Below are 23,445 nucleotides of genomic sequence, written 5' to 3'. Positions count from 1 at the left end.
CTAAAGGGAATATAAATGATCTAGGACTTTCTGGGTTTAACAATACACCTTTCTGGGGAGCATATGTAGCTCAAGAGGTTGAACACACCTGCTTCCCATGTACCAGGTCCCAGGTTTGATCACCTGTACCTCCTGAAAAACAAACAAAGCAAACAAACATAAAAAACCCAACTCTCATTAGGGAGCAGATGTAGCTCAGTGGATGAGCACCTGCTTCCCATGTATGAGGACCTGGGTTCAAACCCCAGTACCTCCTAAAAGTAACAATAATATATATATTATTATATATATATAACTTTTTTGTCTGTAGTCCCTACCAACAAGGAAACTCGGTATAAAAACAAAATCCTGGTGCAGCCAATAAACAAGATTACAAGGTAAAGATAAGTTCAAGTATGTAATTCTCAAGCCCTTCTAAATCCCAAATAGTATAAGATGGTCTTTCACAGGCCATGTGTACTACATGAAAGACCTTCTAAGGATTTTAAGATTCTCTCTTTGAAACAACAGAGTCAGTACTAATCTAAATGGCATTATCTGAAAGCAACCATATAGGGGCCAAAGACTGAGAAAAATCTATCTTGAAGAGATTTGAGGTGTAGTTTTTGTCCAATGATGTGTAATACAAAATGATATAGAAGTAACCCAAAACATTTTTGAAGGGATTAAACAAGGCTAGGCTGAAAGGGACACACAGGACAAAAGAAAGAGGCCACTGCACTCCTGAATGTCTATTGGCAGGAAACAGGCTAAAAAAATTACTCAGCTGTAAATTACTTGTTGTAAAACAAGCCATTGTTTTATGGGGGTGAGGGAGAGAAGATTCTAGCTATTTTATTTCTGTTTTCTGCAGAAAGCAGAAATAAAATAGTAAGAATCATTTCACCGAGCCATACCAGGCCTTAATCCAAGAAACTAGCAACTTGGGCCTGACTGACTTTCAAAATTACAGTGGACCAGAGACTACTATATGCCTCCCATTTTCCTATACCTTTTGGAACAAGAGGATCTACTGTGGTTATTTTATTTTTATACAAGTATTCTATTTGGTTGTTTGGAATGAAAATACCTTGTCTCTTTAGTTCATAGGCCTTCATATCAAGAGAAATATTATTCAAAAATAAAATCTAAAGAGTTGCAGCCATACTTGAAAATGATTAAGATGGCAAAAGCCTGAACCTTGAAGCTGAACCTGATGTTCTTTGTAATGGTATGAGACTTTAATGGGGTCTCATAAGGGGATCAGTATGAAAAAAATTCCATATTTTGTATGTGGAAGTGAATACATTCATTTAAACAATTTATGGCCAGAGGAAGAGTTATGGGATATTATAACATAGCTCAAAATTCTTTGACCCTCTTCTCATTGAGAGATGAAACTTATGTCACCTCCCACTGACTATGGTTGTCCTTATGATTGCTTTGGCCAGGGTAGTACAGCAAAAGTGGTGCTAGATAACTTATGAAGTGAAGTCATAAAATGCCATACATCTTCATTTGGTTCTCTTAGAATGCTTGCTCATGGCATACTCTTACTCCCTTAGAATGCTTGTTCTTAATATATTATGCCTTTTGATGCACCCTCTGAGAACCCAAATGCTATACTAAGAGAAACCCAAACCACATCAAACAATCCTGTGTAGTTGCTCCTCTTGACAGTTCCAGTTATGCCCAGCATTGGAACTGTCAAAGAAAGAAAGCTGTAGAGTTCAGAAGACCATCAAAAAAAACTCAACTTTTGCTTTGAGTGAAGAGTGAAGTTACTGAAGATTTATGGTCAAGGGAGTGAAATGGTCAAAATTATATTTCAACAAGATTATTCTTGTTATTATGTTGAATGTATATTAAAAGGGTAAAAGCAAGGATGGTTGATAGCAGACTATTATAATTCAGCTAAATAAGACAATGACTTGCATCAAGAAGTAATAGTGGAGTTGGTGAAAAGTGATTAAATCAGGGATATATTTTAAAGATAGAGTCAAAAGAATTTACTGAAGGATGTGAGAGAAAGAGTCAAGATTATTAAAAGGTTTCAGGCTTAGGTACTAGAAAAATAGGAGTTAGGAAGCAATGAGAGAGAAATATTTTTGGGGGGAAGGAATGACAAGAGATCAGTTTGGGACAGAGTAAGTTAGAGATTTTCATTATATATTCAATTAAAATGTTGAGTAGGATGTTGGATATGAGAATCTAGATTTCAGAATGAAGATGAAAATGAAGATAGAGGGTGAGGTCTCAAAGAACATGACCAAAGACTGGACACTGGGGCTTTCCAATTTTTAAAGATCATGATGATGAAAAATAACTTGTAAAGAGACTGAAATGGAATGTCTAGAGGGGAAGTTGTCTTGGAAGCCAAGTGAAAGAACACATTTTTAGGGAGAAGGATTGATTAAATGTATTAAAATTTGTTCATATATAATTTAAAGTGAGAATTAAGAATTGACGATTGGCTTTAGCAACATGGAGGGAGCTCTGATCTTGATAATAACAGTTTTGATGTAGTCATGGATGGAAACCTGATCAGAGTTGATTTCAGAGAAAGCAGGAGGAAATGAAGAGGAGTCAATGTGCAAAGACTGTGCTTTAGAAAAGATTTTATCTAAAAGGAAAGTAGTTCGTGAAGAGAACTCAAGGAAGAAGTAGAATCAAGGAAATATTTCTTTTCTTCCTTTTTAAATTTTTTTGGTCAAGAAATCAAAGCAAGTATATAAATTTTAAAGAAAGATCCAGGAGAAAGAGTAAATTTGACAATGCAGGACAATTGTTGAAGCAGCATTCATGAGAAGGCAAGAGCAGAGGGTGATTTGTTATTTAGCAATAGAATACCAAGGCAGGTTAGCACAGTGGAGTCAGATCAGAGAGTTGTCTTCAACTAAATCTAGGCAAATGACAACAAAAATTAATAGTAATTTCCTATCAGTATCAAGAAAAGTTATGGAGTACAGTTTTTGAAAGAAATTTCAGAATAGGAAAACAAGGAAAGAAAATGAACAGTTAGATCTATTAAGACTTAGCTCTTAACCTGACAGATATCATCAGGAGAAGAAATGGTGAGGTTGAAAAATTGTATATATATATATTTTTACTGATCAGACTATCTTTATTTGAAGACTAGAAAGAGGGCATTATTGTTTTCCTATTCTATAAGTTGGGTGGATGAAGACAAGAATGAATAGATGCTGTTGAGAAAAGATTGAAATAGGCAAAGTGAAAAATTAGGTTTAGTAGTCTCTGATGGAAATATAGACTCCAAAATTCCCCACAAAAATGTATGAGAGATGTTCTGAAAAAATCATGTTATTCTTTCCATGTGCATAAGATATATTGCCACCCATGTAGATTTTAATAAGGGTAGAATGAACAGAACCAAACGCTTGCAACAAAGGCTGTATTCTCTCTAGCTAAATGCCTGTTTCAAACAGAATAACTTCATACCGCAGAAAAGTGGATAGGAAAGCATAATAAGCCCTTATCTCATAATTCAAATGGGAATATAATAAGTTCTCTATGATAGTGTGCAGAAAATTGAAGAAAATTAATTCATTTTAAATAAGATCAAATTGAAGTTATGGACAGAACTGCACATTTTAAACACGGATTTAAACTGGGAAAACTGAAAAGTAAGCAACTCGATAAGTATAATATAGCAAAAATTAAAGAAATCAACATGCCCTACAAAAGAAATATAAAGAACCTGGTCTGAAAGTAAATATAATTTAAAAAACAAAGTAATATACTTTTTAGTGTTTTACTCTTTAAGAACAAGATTTACTAGAACATAAAATCAAAAGGCAGATTTTTTTTTAACTGAGATGTAAAGGAAAAATGTGGAGATAAATAAACTGATTGAAGGCAAATATAAATTAATAAAACTATCATAAGAGAACTCATAAATAATATAAAAACAAATTTAAAATTGCTGCTATGAAGAAAAACTTCACCTATTATTAATCAGGATGGAAAGACAGAGACTGGAGCAATTAAGGAAATTATTATAAATAAGGAGGATAGCCAAATGTAATGTTATTATAAAGAAAAACACAACAAATGAAATAACAAGATTATTCTAGACATAATAACAATATTTGCTGCAGATCATGTCCTAGGAAAAAATAATATACAAGAACTGACAAGTAAATATGAAATGATTCTTATTGATCATTAACATTTTTAAAAAATAATTCTTTTTGCATCCAGAAAAAGCATCATCTACAATGGTAACCAAAATCTCCATGACTGTACTCACATCCAGAGTTGTTTAAAATGTGACTCAAAATTTTACTTACCAATTTGTCTTCACAAAAACTTCCAAGCAAACAGAAATATATGAAATCTTAAATGCTACTGAGGAAGAGGACATAACCAATAAGAGACAGATTGAAAAGTCATTCTAAAAGGAACTTTTTTAGCAAAGGGGTATCAATGCCAGAAAGTGTAGAAATTCCCAAGAAAGGATATAATGATTATAATTTTACCCCCTAATTAATCATTTATTCACATTAATGGTATAGGCATTTTCAAGAACAATAGCAACAACAACAATAGCAAAAACTCAGAATGCCTTATATTGGAGTATTTTTTTTTTAAGAAAAAAGGATAAGAGAAAGGAAGGAGGGAAGAGAGGAAGAAAAAAGGAGGGGGGGAGTGACAACCTTAAAAACACGAAACTAAAACAAAAATTACTTCATGATGAAATCCTAAAAAATAATAAATGACTCAAAATAAAGAACTCAGGAAGAGAAAATGTAGAAACTATTGCTATTATGGTAACAGAAGAGAATGTAAATTTTATAAACCTTCACTTTCTAAAAACCAGATCACTGACAAATACCGAGTTTGAAGTATTAAAACACAAAGAGCATGCATCTCTTAATATTTCATGTAAAAGACGAGTTAAAAATTAAAAACCATTATACATCCTTAACATTTTTGCTACCAGAATGAACATTACCACTCATGGAAATTTCCACCTAACTCTTTGATTGAGCTATTAATAGGTTGACTTTCAAGAATCAAATGCAGGATGCCAATAACTTTAACACCTGCATGAACCAGTTCTTTTACCTATTTACCTATTTATCTAGGATCAGAACTGCTGGGTATAGAGTGTGCATATGGTCAGTTTTAATAGACATTTCCAAAAGATGGAAAATAATATTATGAGTGCAATGTGTGAGAGTTACAGTGTACACATTCTATATGACACTTCATTGCAGCCATTCTGGTAGATATGATACTGTAGATTCCATTTTTAATTTCTCCAGTAACTAATGATTTTAAGCCCCTCCACAAATAAGAATCAACCACGTTGATGTATTCCTTCTATAGTTTGTGTATTTTTCTACTGAATTGTTTGTATTTTCTTTATTGATCTATAGGAGCTCTTCATATATTTCTGAACTGAACCATTTGTTGAAAATATATGTTGAAAATATCTTCTCACATTTGGTGATTTATCTTTAACCCTATAAATGGTGAGTTTTGGTGAACTGAAGTTCTTAATTTTAATATTTCACAATTTATTGTGTTTTTTCTTTATGCTTGTTTGTCCAGTTTAAGCAATATTTGCATGCCCTAAGTTCATAAGGATGTTTTCCTCCAAAAACTTTATTTAATTCACTTTTTGTATAACTATTCAAATTGAAGTTGAATCAAGATTCATTTTCCACATGCCTATCTAATTGGCCCAGCATCATTTAACAACAATAATACCCTTTAGTTCATTCTGTAGTGCCATTTTACTAAGGTATCTATTTATCATAATTCTATGCGTCTGTGTCTGGATTCTATATTTTTATTACTGGTTTATTTGTTGCCTATCTAAGTACCAATAAAACTTTTTTTTATTATTATTGCTTCATAATAAGTCTTGATATCTGGTAGTACAAGTCCTTCACCTTTGTTCTGCTTTAAGACTTCCTTGTCTATTTGGTATTCCTATGACATTTTCATAAAATTTGAAAATCAAATTGTCTTTCTCTTTAAAAAAAACGACTACCAATTTGATTAGGATTATATTAAATCTATAGAACAAGTAAGAGAGAATATATATCTTTTCAATATTATTTTCCAATTTATAAGCAATTACATACCTCCATTTATTTAAGGCTTCTTTAAAATCTTTAAAGTTTTAGAATATTCCAGGTAGAAGTCAGATGCTTTTTGTTAGTTTGTTGTTTGTTTTGCTTAAGCATGTACTATTTTTTGATGTTTGAGGAAATATTATCTTTTAAAAATGTTTTATTTTCTATTTATTTGTTACACACATTGAGAATATCATGTACATGTTTGCATATTTACCTTGTATTCGGCAAAATCTTCTGTCAAAATTATAGTATGATCCTGTTTCTTTTATAGCATTTCTGTCACTGTCTTAATCTATATGCTCAGCTATTCAGAAGGATAGAGAGTAGGAAGAGGAGTTCAGGAAATATTTTTATCTAAAATTACTAACAGTACATGCTAGTGGTAAAGTTTTGCTTAATTTTATGTATTTTATAAATTAAACTTTGCTTTTCATATTTCTTGGATTATTTTAAAGAATATATGTTACTATTTCCAAACAACATAATATTAAATTCAAATAAAATTTAAAATTTGAATTAAAGAAAAGTAAACTTTTGGGTATGTTGTCTTATTTGCATATTATTTCAAGCAACAGTAAATCTTTTTGGTTGCTCATGCTTCAAGGCAGAACTATACTCAACATCATCACTAATTTTGTTTGGAAAATATTTTACTCAAGTTAGTTTCTTTGAATTGATTGACTTTCTTGGGGTAAAAGGGACCTAATGAGAAAGAATAAACTTCATGGAATTAGAAGAATACTGTTTAGTCCAAGAAGAAATATTTCCCAAGTTCCCCACCTAACATAAGAACCTGGATAAAGAGCTTATTAGTATGGAGCATGTTAGGAGATTTCACATTCCTGACAAGAAGGAAAATAGGCCAGTGACACTGGAAATTACTGTCACCTCAAGCCTCCCCCTTTAGGTAGTAAGGTCATAAACTGGGCACTGGAGGGAGAGCTTTCTTGCTTCTTAACCTGAGATTTTGTCCCTTTTGTTGACTTACTTCAGATCCCTACTTAAACTTTTCTGGACCTGCGCTTCTCCAAATTTTTATCGTCAACATTTTAAGTAATGAGAAATCTCATAGGGCTTTAGAACATGCCCCAAATCACACCATTAGCGTGTGACAGGAGATGTGTTTGGCCCAAATTTTATTTAGTCACAGTTTTTAGTCTAAAGGGAGATGCTTTACTGCCACCTTGTGGACAAATAGCGTTTATAATGAATCCTACAAGAATTCATTATGGCTAAAATTGGGCTTTAAAGAGAGTCTTCTCTTCTAATAAATCATGCAATGTTTTCCTTTTTCATTATAACTCACCAAGGATAACTAATTTATATGGATTTTAATGGGGTCATATTCAAATGATTATAGACTAGAAATGAGGATTATGCTTTGCAGTGTAGAATGGAGGCTGATGTATCTGTTAAAATGAACATCAGAATAATCCATTACAACATAATGGAGACTTGGATTAAATTAATGTTTAGAGATTTAATTAATACTTGAAATTAGGAAAATGTAGAAATTATATATTAAAATTTAGTTTGAGAAAAACATGGAGAAGTACATTTACAAAGGGAAAATAGGTTCTTTATTGGGTAGATTAATTTGAAATATTCTGAGGCAAAGAAATATAAATGTATAGTATCTCATGCTAAAACGATTATGGTATAGATATGTGAGTTCTAAGTATATAGGTGATAGAGTAATTATATATACAAGCATAAAGTATAGGAAAGAGAAGATGGACAATGGCAAAAGCCTACGAATGATAAAAAATTAGGGGATAAAAAATAAGGGGAATTGTACAGTGGGATCTAAATCACCACCGTATTAGTCATGGTTCTCTAGAGAAACAGAACCAACAGTAGATATCTGTAAATAGTATGAGATTTTATAAAATTGTGTCATGCAACTGTGGGGATTCACAAGACCAACTTTTGTTAAGACAGGCTAAAAGCCAGGAACTCCATTGAAGGTCATGGTTGAGTTCCCCAGGAGACGCTCCCTGTCTGAAGGAGAGAGGGGAATTCTCTCTGAATATGAAATCACTTCTCCTTTTAAAGCCTTCAGTTGATTGGATGAGACATCACTCACTGCTGATGGCAGTCTCCTAGGTTGATTGTAATGTAACCAGCCATCCATGCAATCAACTCACTGATGATTAAAGTCAATGAAATGCCTTTGTATTACAATACCCAAATGCTTGCTTTACCAAACAACTGGGCACCTTTACCTGGCCAATTGACACATTAGCCTAAGCATCACAAATTCCTACACAGTGCGTATGAGAAAGAGAGAGGAAGAGAGGGAAAGAAGAGCCTGAGTGCACAGACAGAAGCTGTCAGAGCTAGGACAGTTAAGTGAAAAGCTCCTTTTATGCTGGCAGTGGTAGATAAGTGGAAATGATCGGCTTTTATTGTTATACTGAAAGGAGGTCAGTCTTGTATTTAGATATATGCTGACCTCCTTTCCTTCTTAGGAAATGTCTAATATCAGATGACAGAAAAAATATTCTCATCAAAGTCTTCTTTTACTGTTATATATAGCAAATTTAAGTAAGTGCTTTATTATCCACTGAAAATATCTGGATTATAATTGAGCACAGTTCTCCTTAGAAAAATTATAATAATGACATTGTACTCTGTTCTAGACTTTAGAAAGTATCAGAGGGAAAAAATAAGTACAATAGCACAGTAAACTTAAAGCAGATGTCTAGTTTCAGATGATATGGAGTAAGAGAAAGCAGACATACCTTCCTGACTGAAAGAAAAACAACAAAATGTCAAACAAAATATATGAAACAATGAAACTAGACATCAGGCAATGGACCATAGTCCCTGAGAGATGGGAAATAAATGAGGTGAGCCTATGGTTACCTTCATTTCTACATTGTAAGAGACTTTAGCAATAACAAAGGGAACCCTGTGGAGATCAGTGGACTGAGTTCTCAAGGAGAAAGAACTGAAAATGGGAGATCAAAGTGGCTAGAGTTTGCAGGAGAGACTGCCAGAGAGCTGCACACAGAAAGATCACCAGCGGAGTACTGATTGTACATATGAGGAAACTATCCAAAGTCAGGAAAGAACCACAGGGAGGATTAGGGATGACATCTTTTAACTTACCTCATATAGTCCTGGTAATAGTGCCAGTTCCTCTCAGGCAGACCAGAAAATCACATAACTCATGAGGCATTGGATGGAAAGGGGCTTGCCTCAGTAATGGGGAACAATGATCCCATTTAGTTAATTCTACTCTTGTCCCATCTAACAAATCTTAACAGTATTCAAAAAGTTTGCACTAGTTCCAAGCAATTTAATCATGTTCCAGAAAAAAAGCTAAAGAATGTTTCTAAACAATACAAAACTATACTGTCTGTATTAGTCAGGGTTCTCTAGGGAAACAGAATCAGCATGAGATATCTGTAAATAGTATGAGATTTTATGAGAGTCTCTCACGTGACTGTGGGGATGCATAGGTCCAGTTTCTGCAGGCAGACTGCAAACTAGGGGCTCTGATGAAAATCCAATGAAGGTCCTTGATAAGTTTCCGGGAGATGTTGGCTGTCCAAAGATGAGCTGGGAAATTCTCTCTGAATGCTGAAATCACTTCCCCTTTTAAAGCATTTAACTGATTGGATAAAACGTCACTCATTGCTGACGGCAATCTCCCTGGTTGATTGTAAGTGTAATCAGCCATCTATGCAGTAAACTCACTAATGACTAAAGCCCGTAAATGTCCTTGTATTACAATTAGCGCAGTGCTTGCTTGACCAAGCAACTGGGCACAATTATCTGGCTGAGTTGACACATTAGTCTAACCATACAGTCCACCTCTTGTCAACTTGAAAACCATACACATTACCTTAAACCTCCCTTACTCTCTAAGTAAAGACAATAACAGACATGCATATAAATAATTCCATCTAACAATGTTTGACTATCCTACATAAAAAGGGAAATGCATTAATTCCCTACAGAATAGGGTGCAAGTCCTTGGGTAACATTCACTTTTAAATTTGACGTCTTGAAATATTATGACATGAAATTAATACTACTTGTCATATGATAAGGGAAATGTTGGGGAGGCAAACAAATTCGTTTTGTGTACATGTACAATCATATTCATAATAAAACAAGGAAGAAAAATTCATGACTATTATAGTCCTCATTTGTGTAATTGCTCATGTGGTTGAAGTTCATATTTATCACTACTTATCACTACCTTCTTCCATTACCCATTCCATGTTTCCATTAGCCTCAGCCAGCACTTCAGCTGGCCATCATTCTTTGCCTGGTGGGGTGGCCCAAACTTTCATTCCTGAAGATTCTGGACCATTGTTAGTCCTGCTCGGATTGGGTTGTTGCAATTTTCCATTGACTTTGATCACAGAGCATGGCAGTACTAGGAGATGCCCTAGAGGATCTCCTGTATTTCAAACTCTTCTTTATCCTTATTATGTGGATACAGTCCTATTTCTGCCTTGATAGTCAGCAACAGTTGCCCCATCCAATACAGTAATTCCTTTCTTTGCTTATTGATTCAGAGGTAAGAGGGGCTCAAACTGGCCAGGTGGCAATCTTAACTTCCAATTCAGTGGAATCATTGTTGTGTTTCCTGGTGCCAGCATTCCTCTGTTTGGAACTAAGACCTGTAGACCAGCACAACTTAAGGTTGTAGTGACAAGACGCAAAATTTTTCCTTGTGTGTCACTAGAGGTAATAGTGAGTGGTGGCACTCCCATTTCCACCCCTTGATTTCTAGACCCATGAATCCTGGCTATGGGAGAAAGAGCACTATAGAGTGGACACTGATTTAGAGCATATACAGTTCTCCTGGAGAACATTACCACAGCCTTCAAAAGGCCATTCCACCATTCCATCAATCCAGCTACTTCAGGATGATGAGGAATATGGTAAGACCAGTGAATTCCATGGGAATGTGCCCATTCTCATGCAACATTTGCTGTGAAATGGGTTCCTTTATCAGCAGCAATGTTGTGTGGAATGGTGGTAGATAAGACATTCAGTAAGTCCACAGATGGTAGTTTTGGGGGAAGTATTGTGTGCAGGAAATGCAAACCCATATATGGAGTATATGTCTATTCCAGTTAAAACAAATTGCTGCCTCTTCCATGGTAGAAGTGGTCCAGTGTAATCAACCTGCCACCAGATAACAGGTTGATCACCTTGGGGAAAGTGCCATATCAAGGGGCTGAGTGTGAGTCACTGCTGCTAGCAGATTTGGCACTCAGCAGTGGCTATAGCCAAATCAGCCTTGGTGAGGGGAAGTCTATGTTGCTGAACTCATGCATAATCTTCATGTCTACCTGCATGGCCACTTTGTTCATGAGCCCATTGGGCAATGACAGGAGTGGCTGGGGAAAGAGACTGAGCATTAGCCAAAAAGCGGATCATCTTATCTACTTGATTGTTAAAATCTTCCTCTGCTGAAGTCACCCTCTGGTGAGCTCTCTCATGGGACACAAATATTTTCATGTTTTTTTTCCACTCAGAAATGTCTATCCACATACCTCTTCCCCAGACCTCTTAGTCACCAATTTTCCTATCATGTTCCTTCCAAGTCCCTGACCATCCAGCCAAACCATTGGCAATAGACCATAAATCAGTGTATAAATGCACCTGTGGCCATTTCTTCTTCCAAGCAAAATGAATAACCATGTACACTGCTTGAACGTCTGCCCACTGGGAGGATTTGCTCTCACCACTGACTTTCAGGGATGTCCCAGAAAAGGGCTGTAGTGTTACAGCTGTCCACTTTCAGGTGGTACCTGCATATTGTGCAGAACCATCTGTAAGCCAGGACTGAGTTTTCTCTTCCTCAGTCAACTGATTGCAGGGTACTCCCCAGGAGATCAAAGCTGTGGGTTGAGAAAGAGAAGTTTTCATGACTGGAGTGGTGACCATGGGCATCTGGGCTACTTCCACATGTAACCTGGGCCTTCAGGACCCATTTAAGCCCTGTCTCATATATACTACTCCCACTTTATTATGGAGTGCTGCTGTGCACACCCAACTTTATGATTTGGTGGGTCACATTAGCCTAACCTTCACACTTCCCAACAAGATAAATTTCATAATATTTGACATCTGAATATACAATTCATAAAGATGAGAAAAACAAACCAATCCAAACTGTGACAGTTTGAAGCTGGGTGGACCCCAGAAAATCCTGTTCTTAAAGTTAATCCATTCCTGTGTGTATAAACCTATTGTAGAGGGGAGCTTTTGATTAGATTCAGTAAGAGACCTTTGGATTAGATCACTTCAGTTGGTCATGACTCAGGGTGGGTCTTAATCCTCTTACTGTCATCCTTTGTAAATGGAGGAACAAAAAAATCATAGACACAGGGAAAAAAGTGACAGAGACAGAGAGAAGCCTCCGAAGGTTGAAACCAATGAACCTGGGAGAGAGATAAGCTACAGACAGAGCAGCCCAAAACAGAACTAGTAACAAGGCCTGCAAGAGAGGGGAGACGAGTGGATGCTGCCATGTGCCTGATTGCCCACATCTGTAGCCTGGAGGACACACTGCCATTGTGCCCTGCCATTGTGTCTCAACACTCACAGCTGCAGTTCAGTGAGAAAGCATCTCGGATGATACATAGACTTGGCCACTTTCACAGTCTTGGAATTGTAAGTTTTTGACCTAATAAATCCCCATGTAAAAGCGTATTTATTTCCAATATACTCCTTTGGCATAATTTTCCTGACTAAAACACAGATTAACTAAGCTCTGACAGAGCTGTTAGAATTAGCAAACAAATAAATTAAGCCAGTTATTATAACTGTATTCCAGATGTTCAGTTAGACAGGGAAAACATAAGAAAGACCCAAAACAAACTTGTAGAGATGAAAATTAAAATATCTGAGAGAGACACTGAGTTAGCCTCAAGAAGCTGTCTCAGGTCCTGACAGTGCAGCAGCCTGCAATCTCAGCCAGGAAGAACCAGCTGCTTTCATCAGAGGCAATGCCCGGCAAACCACAGCCTCAACACCATCACCACCGCCACCATCTGCAGCATCAGTCATAGCAGCAGCAGCTGCAGGAGCCACACCATCAACATCATTATTATTTCAACAACCTCCACCACCACCATCGTCACCAGCAGCCTCACCAGCACCTGCAGCATGGAGCCGAGCACAGCCCCAATGCCCAGCCAATGCCACTGAAACATGAGTAGAAACACACCCTCCAGTGGCACAAGGAAATGCCAAACAAGAAAACAGGCTATGATGAACTAAATGGTAAAGCTGGAGAAAGAGAAATATCTTTAAAGAGCCTGGGTTCTGATAAAGCTAGTACCCTATTTCCAGGGTCCTCAATGGCAATCAGCAAATTGGAGACACTAAGCTGAAGCTGACTGTGAGTGCCAGCAACTTTGGGAGAGCAGGGATGAAAACCAAGAATTTCATTCAGAAAAACCGTATAGACAAAATGAATGGGAAGTCTTATAAAAATGAACATGGAGAGAACGAATCTGTAGGCAAGACGGATGTAGCAACTCCAAATGGTGTTGTGACAGATAATTCTGGCTATATTACTAATGGTTATATGGGCAAAGGGGCGGAAAATGATGGTAATGGATCTGAGTGCAGATATACCACTCCTAAAAAAACGGACAGGCGCAATAGTGCCAAGGGTTGTGAAAACCTTAATTTAGTGCAGGACAAAAAAATGCAACAAGAGACCAGTGTCCCAACCTTAAAACGGACTTGAAACTTTCAAACTTAGCTATAGTGAACAAAAGGGAATTTGAACGAATGGTTCTAAGCCCACTTGGAAATATGAAACTGGGCTTTGAAGAACAAGTCAAGGAAAATCCACTGTAGGTGATGTGCTGCAGAAGAGCTCCGATATAAAACCAATTTAATATCAGAAGAGCTCCGATATTAAAGAGCAGCAAAATGTCTGATGATCTGCCCAAAGGAAAGCATGCTGCAGCTGTTGCCTCCAAAGAGGACTCACGGACCCACTTAAACCACCCCCAGTTTTTCCAGTGGACAATAACAGTGCTCAAATAGTTCCTAAAATAAGTTATGCAAGCAAAGCAAAGTTAAGGAAAACCTCAAGAAAACTGTACAGAATTCTTTGCTGTCTCTATCTTCATCTTCATCCTCTTAGTCATCTACCAGGGAAACTCAGACCCAGTCTTCAAGTTGGTTATTTCAGATCCCTATGTCTGCACTGAAATCTGTTACTTCTGCCAATTCTTCTAATGGATCTGTTTTAATGGAGACTGATGAAAGTGGGTATTCTTCCAGGGGGTGAGCCACTGCTAATATTCTAACATCCATCTCTTCTGGGACTGACTCAGTTCTCCATGACATGAGTTTAACTTCAGGAGCTGCTGAATAGATTAATTCTAGCCTTTTTATCTACCCTTCAAATATGCAAACTGTGCTGTTGAATGCACCATGGGTGGATCTGCCCCCTCAAACAGATCAACAAAACTTGGGGGATATCTTCCAGAATCAGAATCCAAATATCAATGAAGTTGTAGGATCAGCCTGCTGATTTGTAACTTTCTGCAGCAATAGAGCCACCATTCATGGGGGACACAAGGTTTTTATACTCCTAAATCTGCAATGTTGCAGAGGAACCATAAGTAGAATCATATAATAATATAAATGGCAACTGAAATTAATTAACTTCTTAAGGAATCAAAATTTATTTCAAGAGACTATACAAGGTTATTTAATCTCTGGTACTGAATAGTTTGTGGTTCTTTCCCCTTTTGTTAGTTTTTGTTTTAGGAGTGAATGCAAGTTATTAGTGAATACAGACTTAACAACTGTGGTTCTTACAAGTGCCTGCTATCATCCATTTGGGCAACAGATGACCCATTAGAAAGACAAATCCACTTAAAAATCACTGTATCTTGTTCTGTGACTATGGTGATAAATTAAGCATGGAGAACTCAGAATGATTCAGTATTTTCCCCACTCCTCCCTTGATCCTTTGGTTTTACTTTGAACCCTGTGAGAAACTAACTACTTTTGGTCCACCCCCTTGCTTAAGAAGTGTTCAGTTTTGAGAGACCATAGCATTTGTTGGGTTTTCTTGTTTTGTGGGTTGAGGCTTTTAACTAGTAGTTCGTGAATGAAGCTGTTGGATTCAACATGGTTATAAATAAAATTATCTTTGTAGTCTGGATTTCTTCTGCCCTGCTTAGATTTTAAAAGTATAAGCATGGATTGCCAATGTGTTATAAAAACTTTTTATAACACAATATATATAGCAATTTATTTTATCAGTTCGGGTTCAGAAACTTGTGGTAGGCAACATCTAGATAGTTTGATTTCACCTGTAAACTGTATTACTTTTACTGCTATTGTAATTTTCAAATGTTTAACATATTACACATATGCCCTGCATTTATTCTGCCTTGTTCCTATCTTGATTTTTGTTCAATCTTCTGCCTGCCTGCCAAAAATTAGGATGCTTCAGGCCCATGTACAATTGAAAGCAGAGGTATCCTTGAGTTTTAAAGCACTGAACAAACTGAAGTGCAGTATGTGGTATGTTGCATTTTCTAGTTTGTGTTGGCTAACAGGGAGGGGAAGATGGTCAACCACCACACTTGGGAACCGAGAGTGCCTACAAGTCCAAGCAGAAGAATCATATCCATCAACCATGTGGGATCCAAGCCCTCTCTCGATAAAGAGCTGGAGTGGACATCACCAAGCCAGGGTCCACAGGTTGGAGGAATAAAATATGGATTAGAGTGAACTTACTAGTATTCTACTATAGAACTATTATAACTAGTAATGGAAGAAACTGTAGCATTGATCTAGAGAAAGGGGCCATGGTAGTTGCTGAAGGCAAGAAGAGGGAAGAAGAGATGAGATGTGGGGGCATTTTGGGGACTTGGGGTTGCCCTAAATCATATTGCAGGGACAGATGCAGGACATTATATATCCTACCCTAACTCACTGAATGAACTAGGAGGGAGTGTAAACTACAATGTAAACTATAATCCACACAGTGCAGCAGTGCTCCAAAATGTATTCACCAAATGCAATGAATGTCCCACAATGATGAGAGAGGTTGATGTGGGAGGAGTGGGCGGTTGGGATGTGGGGTATGTGGAAACCTTTTATATTTTTAACGTAGCATTTTTTTAGATCATTGTACCTTAAAAAAAGACAATTTAATTTAAAATTTTAAAAAAATTTTAATTTAAAAATTAAATTTTTTAAAAATAAATACAGATAATGATTGTCTTTTCCTTATCCTAGAACAATTTCTCTTCACATCCTAAAGGTGATAGACACAAAAGTCATTGTTTCCTTTTCTTGGAGCGTGTGTTCACCACCTAAGCGAAGACTCTGGTGTTTAAGAACAAAGATCTACCAGAACATATAAATGCTCTGACCACAGCCTTACATGGCATGGAAAGTCTGAGGAGACACTCATTCCCTGACCAGGAGAGAGTATACTAGTCTCTTCTCAGGGATGAGAAACAAAACTCAGAGGAACTCTAATCCAAAGAAAAACATGACCCCATATGTTTCAGAAGTTAAAATGTGTCAAAAGAATTTAAGAAAAAGACAACCGACCAATGAGATATTCATGGATACCATCCAAGGAGGCCTCTTTCTATAGAGAATAATGACACTAGTGAGATGCTAAGCCCTGTTGATCTAAAATAGACATGTGTAAATGCCTTTTGCCTCAAGGCTGGGTATAAAAGTGAGGTTGCTGAATGAGGAGTTTGCAGGAAAAAAACAACCAGGCACAGCACAATGCTCCATGTCCCTTATTAGATAGTTTAAAACATGGCAAAGGATTATGGAAGAAATTTTTTTCATGTTCCTTGGATGACAACATATTGCCCTTATTCCATACTCCATTGTTCACATTGTTAGAGAACTGATTAATCACAGTGTTTATCTTTTACCATAGGAGAAAATGTTCAATTTTTCTGTATCTGAGACATGAGATACTGATCTGAGACCCAAGTCAAAACAGACTCTCAGAAAGGTTTATTTATTAGGGAGACTTTGGAAGGCAGTGATTCAGTGAGGGAAGGTATCTGAAGAAGTAAGTGTTTTTCTTCAGCTATCCACTGCTACCAGCTCAGCAGGTGTTGTTCTCTCTCACCAAAATCACACAGAGGAATGAAGGAAAGATAAGGTACAAAAGGAGGATTGTGGTGATGGAGAAAAGAAAGGTATCCTTCTTCTGCATCCAATTTCACTCAGCTAGCATATTCCATCATGTTGAAACCTAATTCTTCCCTGAGATTTCCTAAGGGAAGAGTCAGAATAAATTTGTCATTAAATAGTAGAGTATTAGAGCTACAAAGATGCTTAAAAAGAATCTCTTCTAATGGCCTTATTTTATATTTGAGGAAGCTAAAAATCAGAGTATATATTTTCTTTCCATGTTTCTAAGCTGCCAATGAAGACATCATGATATATGCTACAATCACATTGATAATGAGCTATTGAATCAGACCTGAGTTTGTGAAATATGTGGCAAAGCATATTGATGATCATTTTATCCTGTCCATACTGCAATATTTTGGCTAATGTACTCATTATTGGGGATGACCTGGGATTTACACATTTCCTATCGTTGTGACTTGAGCAAAATCACAATGTTTGCTTGCCTGAAGTCTCCAGTCTGAAACCATGGGGAGTATTTTTTCCCCGTAAACTGCACTGACTCATACAGAGATCAGACATGAAGTTATGGTTTTGTGAGATCTCATTGTCTAATCACTGAGGTCTCTCTTTTAAATCCAAAATTCTAAACACTAGCTCTTAGCTGAAGGGCACGAACATTACAATCATCTTATCCTAGCTCAGAATTTCAGATTCATGAGGGGTTGAAGATATCTGAGAAAATGAAATTCCACAATGTGCATAAAAATCAAAGAATTTCAGGACTCAAAGGTTTATGTAAGGACTTCAAGTAGAAACCAATCTATTAGCATATGGGAATGCTGAAGGCTTAAAAAGAAGAAAGGGTTTAATGAATACCACTCAGTACCATGAGTCTGTTTTCTACTGCAGTGAGTTTTCTATTAACCACATGCTCTTCTGAGGACACTGATTATTTTCTAGGTAAACTTGAGCAAATTCTGTGCTTCAGGGCTGATATTAGTGGGGAGGAGTAGATAGCAATTGCTGTGGACCAAGGATGTCCATAGTTCTCTTCTTTTTCCCAAGTAGTACTTACAAGCTTTCAATACACAAGATGCAGGGGTTTTCATAGGTCAGAGAATTGGTTCCACAGATGGGCTGAATTAAACCTGGACAGGGATTCACTGTTCCACTATACCAACTCAAGTCTACTTTCTTATATGGACATTTCACCTGAAATTGAGTTGAAGGATTGATACAATTAGAATCAGCCTCACAGTCAGATAGGTCACCTTTGCACTTTACTAGGAAAATCTAAACATGGTCCATGTCTTTGTCTCATGAAAGCTCTCACAGCTCCTGCCTCCACATAGCACTGGGACCAGAATGTATGTGTACCCATCTGATAACAATATGATGACCTTGTCAGGATTTCCTCTGTATCAGAGAAAAGAGGCCTGCTCTCTTATAAGTGAGGAAAGGAACAGTGGAAAAATAGATAATTTATCTGACAAATTTAGCTTCCCTCTCTTCCTTTATTCCCAGATTTTTATACCTGGGAAAATTCTTAGAGAGATTTTTGCCAACTCTGCTAAGGACACTGAAGTCCAATACATGGACAATATACTTTACTGAAACCCATAAACCTTGTTTTAAAATATTTTTCACATATTATCCACTCTCAAAATCCCCAAGCCATTTCCAATCTTGAGGTTGTAAAATGTGAGATCATTTAGAACGAAACTCCTTCATTTAATAGGTGTGATATCACCTTGACTAGGTTATGATATCTAGTGTTTGGTCAAGCATTGGCCTAGGTGTTGCTGTGGAGGTATTTTATATATGGGATTAGCAACTACAATCAGTTGACTTTAATTTAAGAAGATAATAAATACATTATAATATGGGTGGACCTCTTCCAATCAGTTGGAAGTCTGAAAGCAAAGACTGAAGGTTCCAGAGAAAAGAAGAAATTCTGTTTCTAAGCTACACCTTCAACCTCTTGCTGAATTTCCAGGCTTCTGGCCTCCCATATGGATTTTGAACTCAAGATTTCAACTTCAACTCTTACCGGAATTTCCAACCTCTTGACTTCCACTAAAAAATTCAGATTTAAGATTTATTGGAATTTCCAGTTTCTAGCCTGTCCTATGGAATTTCGACCTGTCGGTCCCCATAATTACACGAGACAATCCCTTTAAGTAAATCTCTTTATACTATACATATACACATATGTATAGTATATGTATATATGTATGTGTATATATGTGTATATGTGTATATATATGTGTGGGGGGCAGAGACTACCTAGTACTATAGGTATAGCACCTGCCATTTCTGCTTCCTCTCTGTGCTCTAGTTATACAAGTCTTCAGTCCGTGACTTAACTAGGTGAAGTCCTCTCCACCGGGTGGTTCCTCTTAACCCTTCAATTTTCAGCTTCGACGCCTATCACATTGTTTAGACTAATATTCTTCCCTCAATAGACATTCTCTGTTTTAGCATCCTCTTTCTTTTACTCATAGAATTTACCACACATCACAGTAGTTTCCTTACTTTTTTTTCTGGCCATTTGTAAGCTTTATAAGAGAAGGAAATGTATCAGTGTTCCTTATATTGTCTATCCAGGGCATAGAACAGGCAATTGAGAAACTTTAAAGCTGAATGGATCCCAAAAGATCATGTCTTTGTGGCTAATCCATTCCTGTGCCTATAAACCCATTGTAGATGGACCTTAGACTAGATTTGGTTAAGGGCCCTTTTGATAGAACACTTCAGTAGGGTATGTCCCAGGATGGATCTTAGTCCTCTTACTGGAGTCCTTTATAAACAGAGGACTAAATGCCATGGACACAGAGAAAAAGATGCAGAGATGGAGAGAAAGAACCCAGGTGCTCAGAGAGGAACTTGAGAGAGAAGGCACAACCAGAGCAGCCCAAAAGAAGCTAAAGCAATGAGGCCTGGAGAAGAAAGGAGAGACAAGTGGACCTGTCATGTGCCTGATCACACAGAGCTAAGCTCAGAGAGAAAGTGAGCTGGAGGAGAAGACAGGCAGAGCCACCATTGTGCATTGCCATATGGCAGGATTCCAGGCTCACCAGCTACCATCCTTCAGTGAGACAGCATCTCTGGTGATGCCTTGATTTGGACATTTTCACAGCCTCAGAATTGTAAGCTTTTAACCTAATAAATCCCCATTGTGGAAGCCAGCCCATTTTTTTTGGTATATTGCTCCTAAAAGCTTTTAGCACACTTAAACAGCAATTAATAGCAATTTCTTAAATTAAGTAAGAATGGTGAAGGGTTTATGGATTTGGTGGGCTAGGGCAGTACTCCTCCCACAGGCAATCTGCTGGTGAAAAGAAGATTATAGGACAACACTCTATGAGACTGGAAAATAAATCCCAGGCAAATTTTGCAGATTCTTTTACTCCAGGTGAGTCTATATTCTGATCCATGAGTTCACAGGTGGTACATCCACCATCAAAATATTTTCTTCACCATTCAACTTCTGATTAGCTTTCTTTCAAGAAAAATTAAACCCTAATTTACTAATGAATCATAAGTTTAAAGTGCAAATTCTCCTAAAGTGAAATAAAACAGTGATGAAAAACTACATCAGAATAAAAAAATAATAGTCTCTCATTCATCTGTTTCCTCATTTGTCAAGGATTTATTGACCTCACAATATTGTCAATGTCTAGAGAGGAAGGCAAAAATGAAACAAAGTGTTCATTTATTTTTCCCTTATACAAGTTGTAAACATAATTCTAAACCCCTTTCAGAGATTTCCTATTCTTGCACATTTTCCTCAATCCATACACCAGAGGTTGCTTTTCTTATTCACAGCTTGCATAGGCATTCTTTGCAGATATCAAGGGATTTAGGGACACTCCCTCCAGCCAGTCCCTGTGAGGTCTTTGGCAGCAGCAACCATGTGATATTCAAGTGTGTGTGGGCTCTTAAGACCTCATAAACATGAATCAAGCACTGAGGAAGACGTTCAGGTATAAATATGACTAGATCTCAACTTAGTTCCCAGTTTGGATCACTCTCCTCTGGGCATTTGTAACTGAAATTTGCCAGCCACACTCATGTCAGTGGGCCCTTAAGAATGCCACAGGTGACCCTCTTGCACTGAGGTTCTACAAATAGCAACACCAAAGAAATCAGATTGGAAATTTGTTCCAAGGAAATCTGGTTGGAGATTACCTTAATAGTTCCATGTGGTGGCCACCAATGTCGAGGTTCTGAAATGAGAGCATGAATGAAAATAGTTACAATATCTAATCCCTCCAGAGCTATAGTTTAATCTATTAGTAAAACAGAATTTATTGCCAAGAAAGTTTGCAACAGTTGAAAACAGTATTTCAGTTATATGTGCATTTATTCATTTTTTTCAGAAAGGTGGAACAACTCTGCTACTCCTGATAGACACAGCGAAGGACTATCTGGATGTATCATAAATGTTGCCAGTCCAGTCTAACAAATAATTTCAAACAGTTGAGTAACACTGATTAGCCTGGGCTTTCGAGGATTCAGAGCTGGTAGCCACTGTATGAAAGAAATCAGGAAATGTGAGAACTTTGAAGTGATCTTTCAGTCCAGTCCCTGTGTTTTATAGCTAGGGAAAAGGTACTTGTTATATAATATCCAAGAATTCATGTGAAAAACCATTTCCAGTTCTTGAGACTAGGTCTTTTTATAACTCCACACATGACTTTTTAAAAAGAGGACTAAAAGGATAATGATCCTCTCAAACATATGCAAAGCATTTTCAGAAGTTCTGCATTATCAAGTTCAGTTTTGGTATAGGTATATCACCAGTCACTTTCCTCTATTATCTCAATGAATTACCAGATATCCTTACCCTGCTACCATGAGTTAGGTCTCATAATCTGCATATAATAGGGGAGATTAAGGCCCCTTCCCACTACTCCAGGGCTTTTTGGATCACACCCTACTGTATCTCTATCCACATATAGATATGAATACAGAGATATGGCAAAATGATCCACTCAAAGAAATGAAAAAAGAACTTCCAAACATTACCTTTCAGATTACAATGTCAGAGTCTATGAACCAACATTGCATGCCAGCTAGGATCAGCTAAATTACTTACCAGAAGGTAACACAGAATGTATCAGGACGAAGAACAAAAGAGAGCAGAGCACTGGGAAGAAGCTGGCCATTTTCCACCTGGTGTGTCCTTAGAATGATGCTCTGAGGTATTCTCTCAGGGTGTTGCCCTCAAAAACAATCAATTGAAGCAGAGAAAATCAGGATACTAAGACTACTTCTGAAATTAATACCCAACCCAGTCTACCCATTGCATCCTCTGCATGCTGTACTTGGAAGACCTAGTCTACCCTTTCCATCAAAAAAAAAATTTAAGAAAAGTCAAAACTTGGTAAGTCACAAATAAAAGTATAGAGCTAGGTGACAGGTCTCTCTTACAAATAAGAAGACTTAAGTATATCAGAGATTACTCTGTTGGGCGTAATGTTACTATTTTACTGTAAAGTTATTTTAGATGTCTTGAAAAGGTCACTCCTTACCTAAATGTTTACCCCAATTAATTTGAGAGCATACAAAGAAAATATGCGGCTACAGACAACAAGAGGATTTTAGTAGAAGAAGCAAGTCTTTATTGACTGATAAGTAGATAACTACCTCTTGAGATGAGGAAAACTTTCTCTAATATTTCAAGCAGTCTCAGCTGTAAAGAGAATCTTTTGACTTTGAATGCTAGAGTCTCTTAGGACATTCTGAGACAGTGCATACTGAAAAAAAATTCTGTATCATCTAATGGGAGTTACAAAGCTACTTTAACTCAGACACAGAAAGGGAGAAACCAGTGAGAAAATCTTTCTGGATTACATTCCCTTGTTGCAACATTTCAGAGTCCAAACTGTACCTGCAGGTTTCAGGGTCTGACCAAGGACCACATTTGACACTTCCCACCTTTTTTTTTTCTTAATTTCTCTCCCTTCCTCCCCTGGCCCCTGGTTGTCTGCTCTCTGTATCCATTCGCTGTGTGTTCTTCTGTGACCGCTTCTATCCTTATCAGCGGCACTGGGAATCTGCGTTTCTTTTCGTTGCATCATCTTGTGTCAGCTCTCCGTGTGTGTGGCGCCATTCTTGGGCGGGCTGCACTTTCTTTCACTCTGGGCGGCTCTCCTTACAGGGCACACTCCTTGAGTGTGGGGCTCCCCTATGTGGGGACACCCCTGCGTGGCAGGGCACTTCTTGC

General features: G+C 37.2%; 2 protein-coding genes and 1 pseudogene across 2 annotated transcripts in view; 1 reads left to right on the top strand and 2 right to left on the bottom strand.

The window, feature by feature from the left end:
• LOC101425686 (serine peptidase inhibitor Kazal type 6) overlaps positions 1–12,011 on the bottom strand; it is a 72,171-nt gene extending 60,160 nt beyond the window's left edge. The window contains exons 1-2 of the mRNA XM_071218660.1: positions 11,870–12,011; positions 9,537–9,641 (exon numbers count right to left, since the gene is read on the bottom strand). Coding sequence (XP_071074761.1) covers positions 9,537–9,641; positions 11,870–12,011 — 247 coding nt within the window. The remainder of the gene's footprint in view (positions 1–9,536; positions 9,642–11,869) is intronic.
• Positions 12,012–13,069: 1,058 nt separating this feature from the next.
• On the top strand, positions 13,070–14,616 carry LOC101429075 (FMR1-interacting protein NUFIP2 pseudogene; annotated as a pseudogene).
• A 2,690-nt stretch (positions 14,617–17,306) lies between these two features.
• On the bottom strand, positions 17,307–22,435 carry SPINK14 (serine peptidase inhibitor Kazal type 14 (putative)). The gene is made up of 4 exons (XM_071207279.1): positions 22,315–22,435; positions 21,405–21,442; positions 18,289–18,425; positions 17,307–17,352 (listed from the first exon to the last, which is right to left on the bottom strand). Exons 1-4 carry the CDS (start codon positions 22,382–22,384, stop codon positions 17,307–17,309), a joined length of 291 nt encoding a protein of 96 aa, XP_071063380.1. The 5' UTR covers positions 22,385–22,435.
• Between the last annotated feature and the right edge of the window lie 1,010 nt (positions 22,436–23,445).

This window comes from Dasypus novemcinctus, chromosome 2, assembly GCF_030445035.2.
Source record: "Dasypus novemcinctus isolate mDasNov1 chromosome 2, mDasNov1.1.hap2, whole genome shotgun sequence".
Taxonomy (NCBI): domain Eukaryota; kingdom Metazoa; phylum Chordata; class Mammalia; order Cingulata; family Dasypodidae; genus Dasypus; species Dasypus novemcinctus.
This window is presented reverse-complemented; position numbering and strand designations above follow the sequence as displayed.

Coding starts and splice junctions, on each gene's coding strand:
- SPINK14 (XM_071207279.1), bottom strand. CDS start 22,384: ATGGCCAGCTTCTTCCCAGTGCTCTGCTCTCTTTTGTTCTTCGTCCTG. Junction 18,426..21,404: donor CACCACATGGAACTATTAAG/GTAATCTCCAAC, acceptor ACTCAATTTCAG/GTGAAATGTCCATATAAGAA. Junction 17,353..18,288: donor ATCTTGTGTATTGAAAGCTT/GTAAGTACTACT, acceptor CTCTTCCCTTAG/GAAATCTCAGGGAAGAATTA.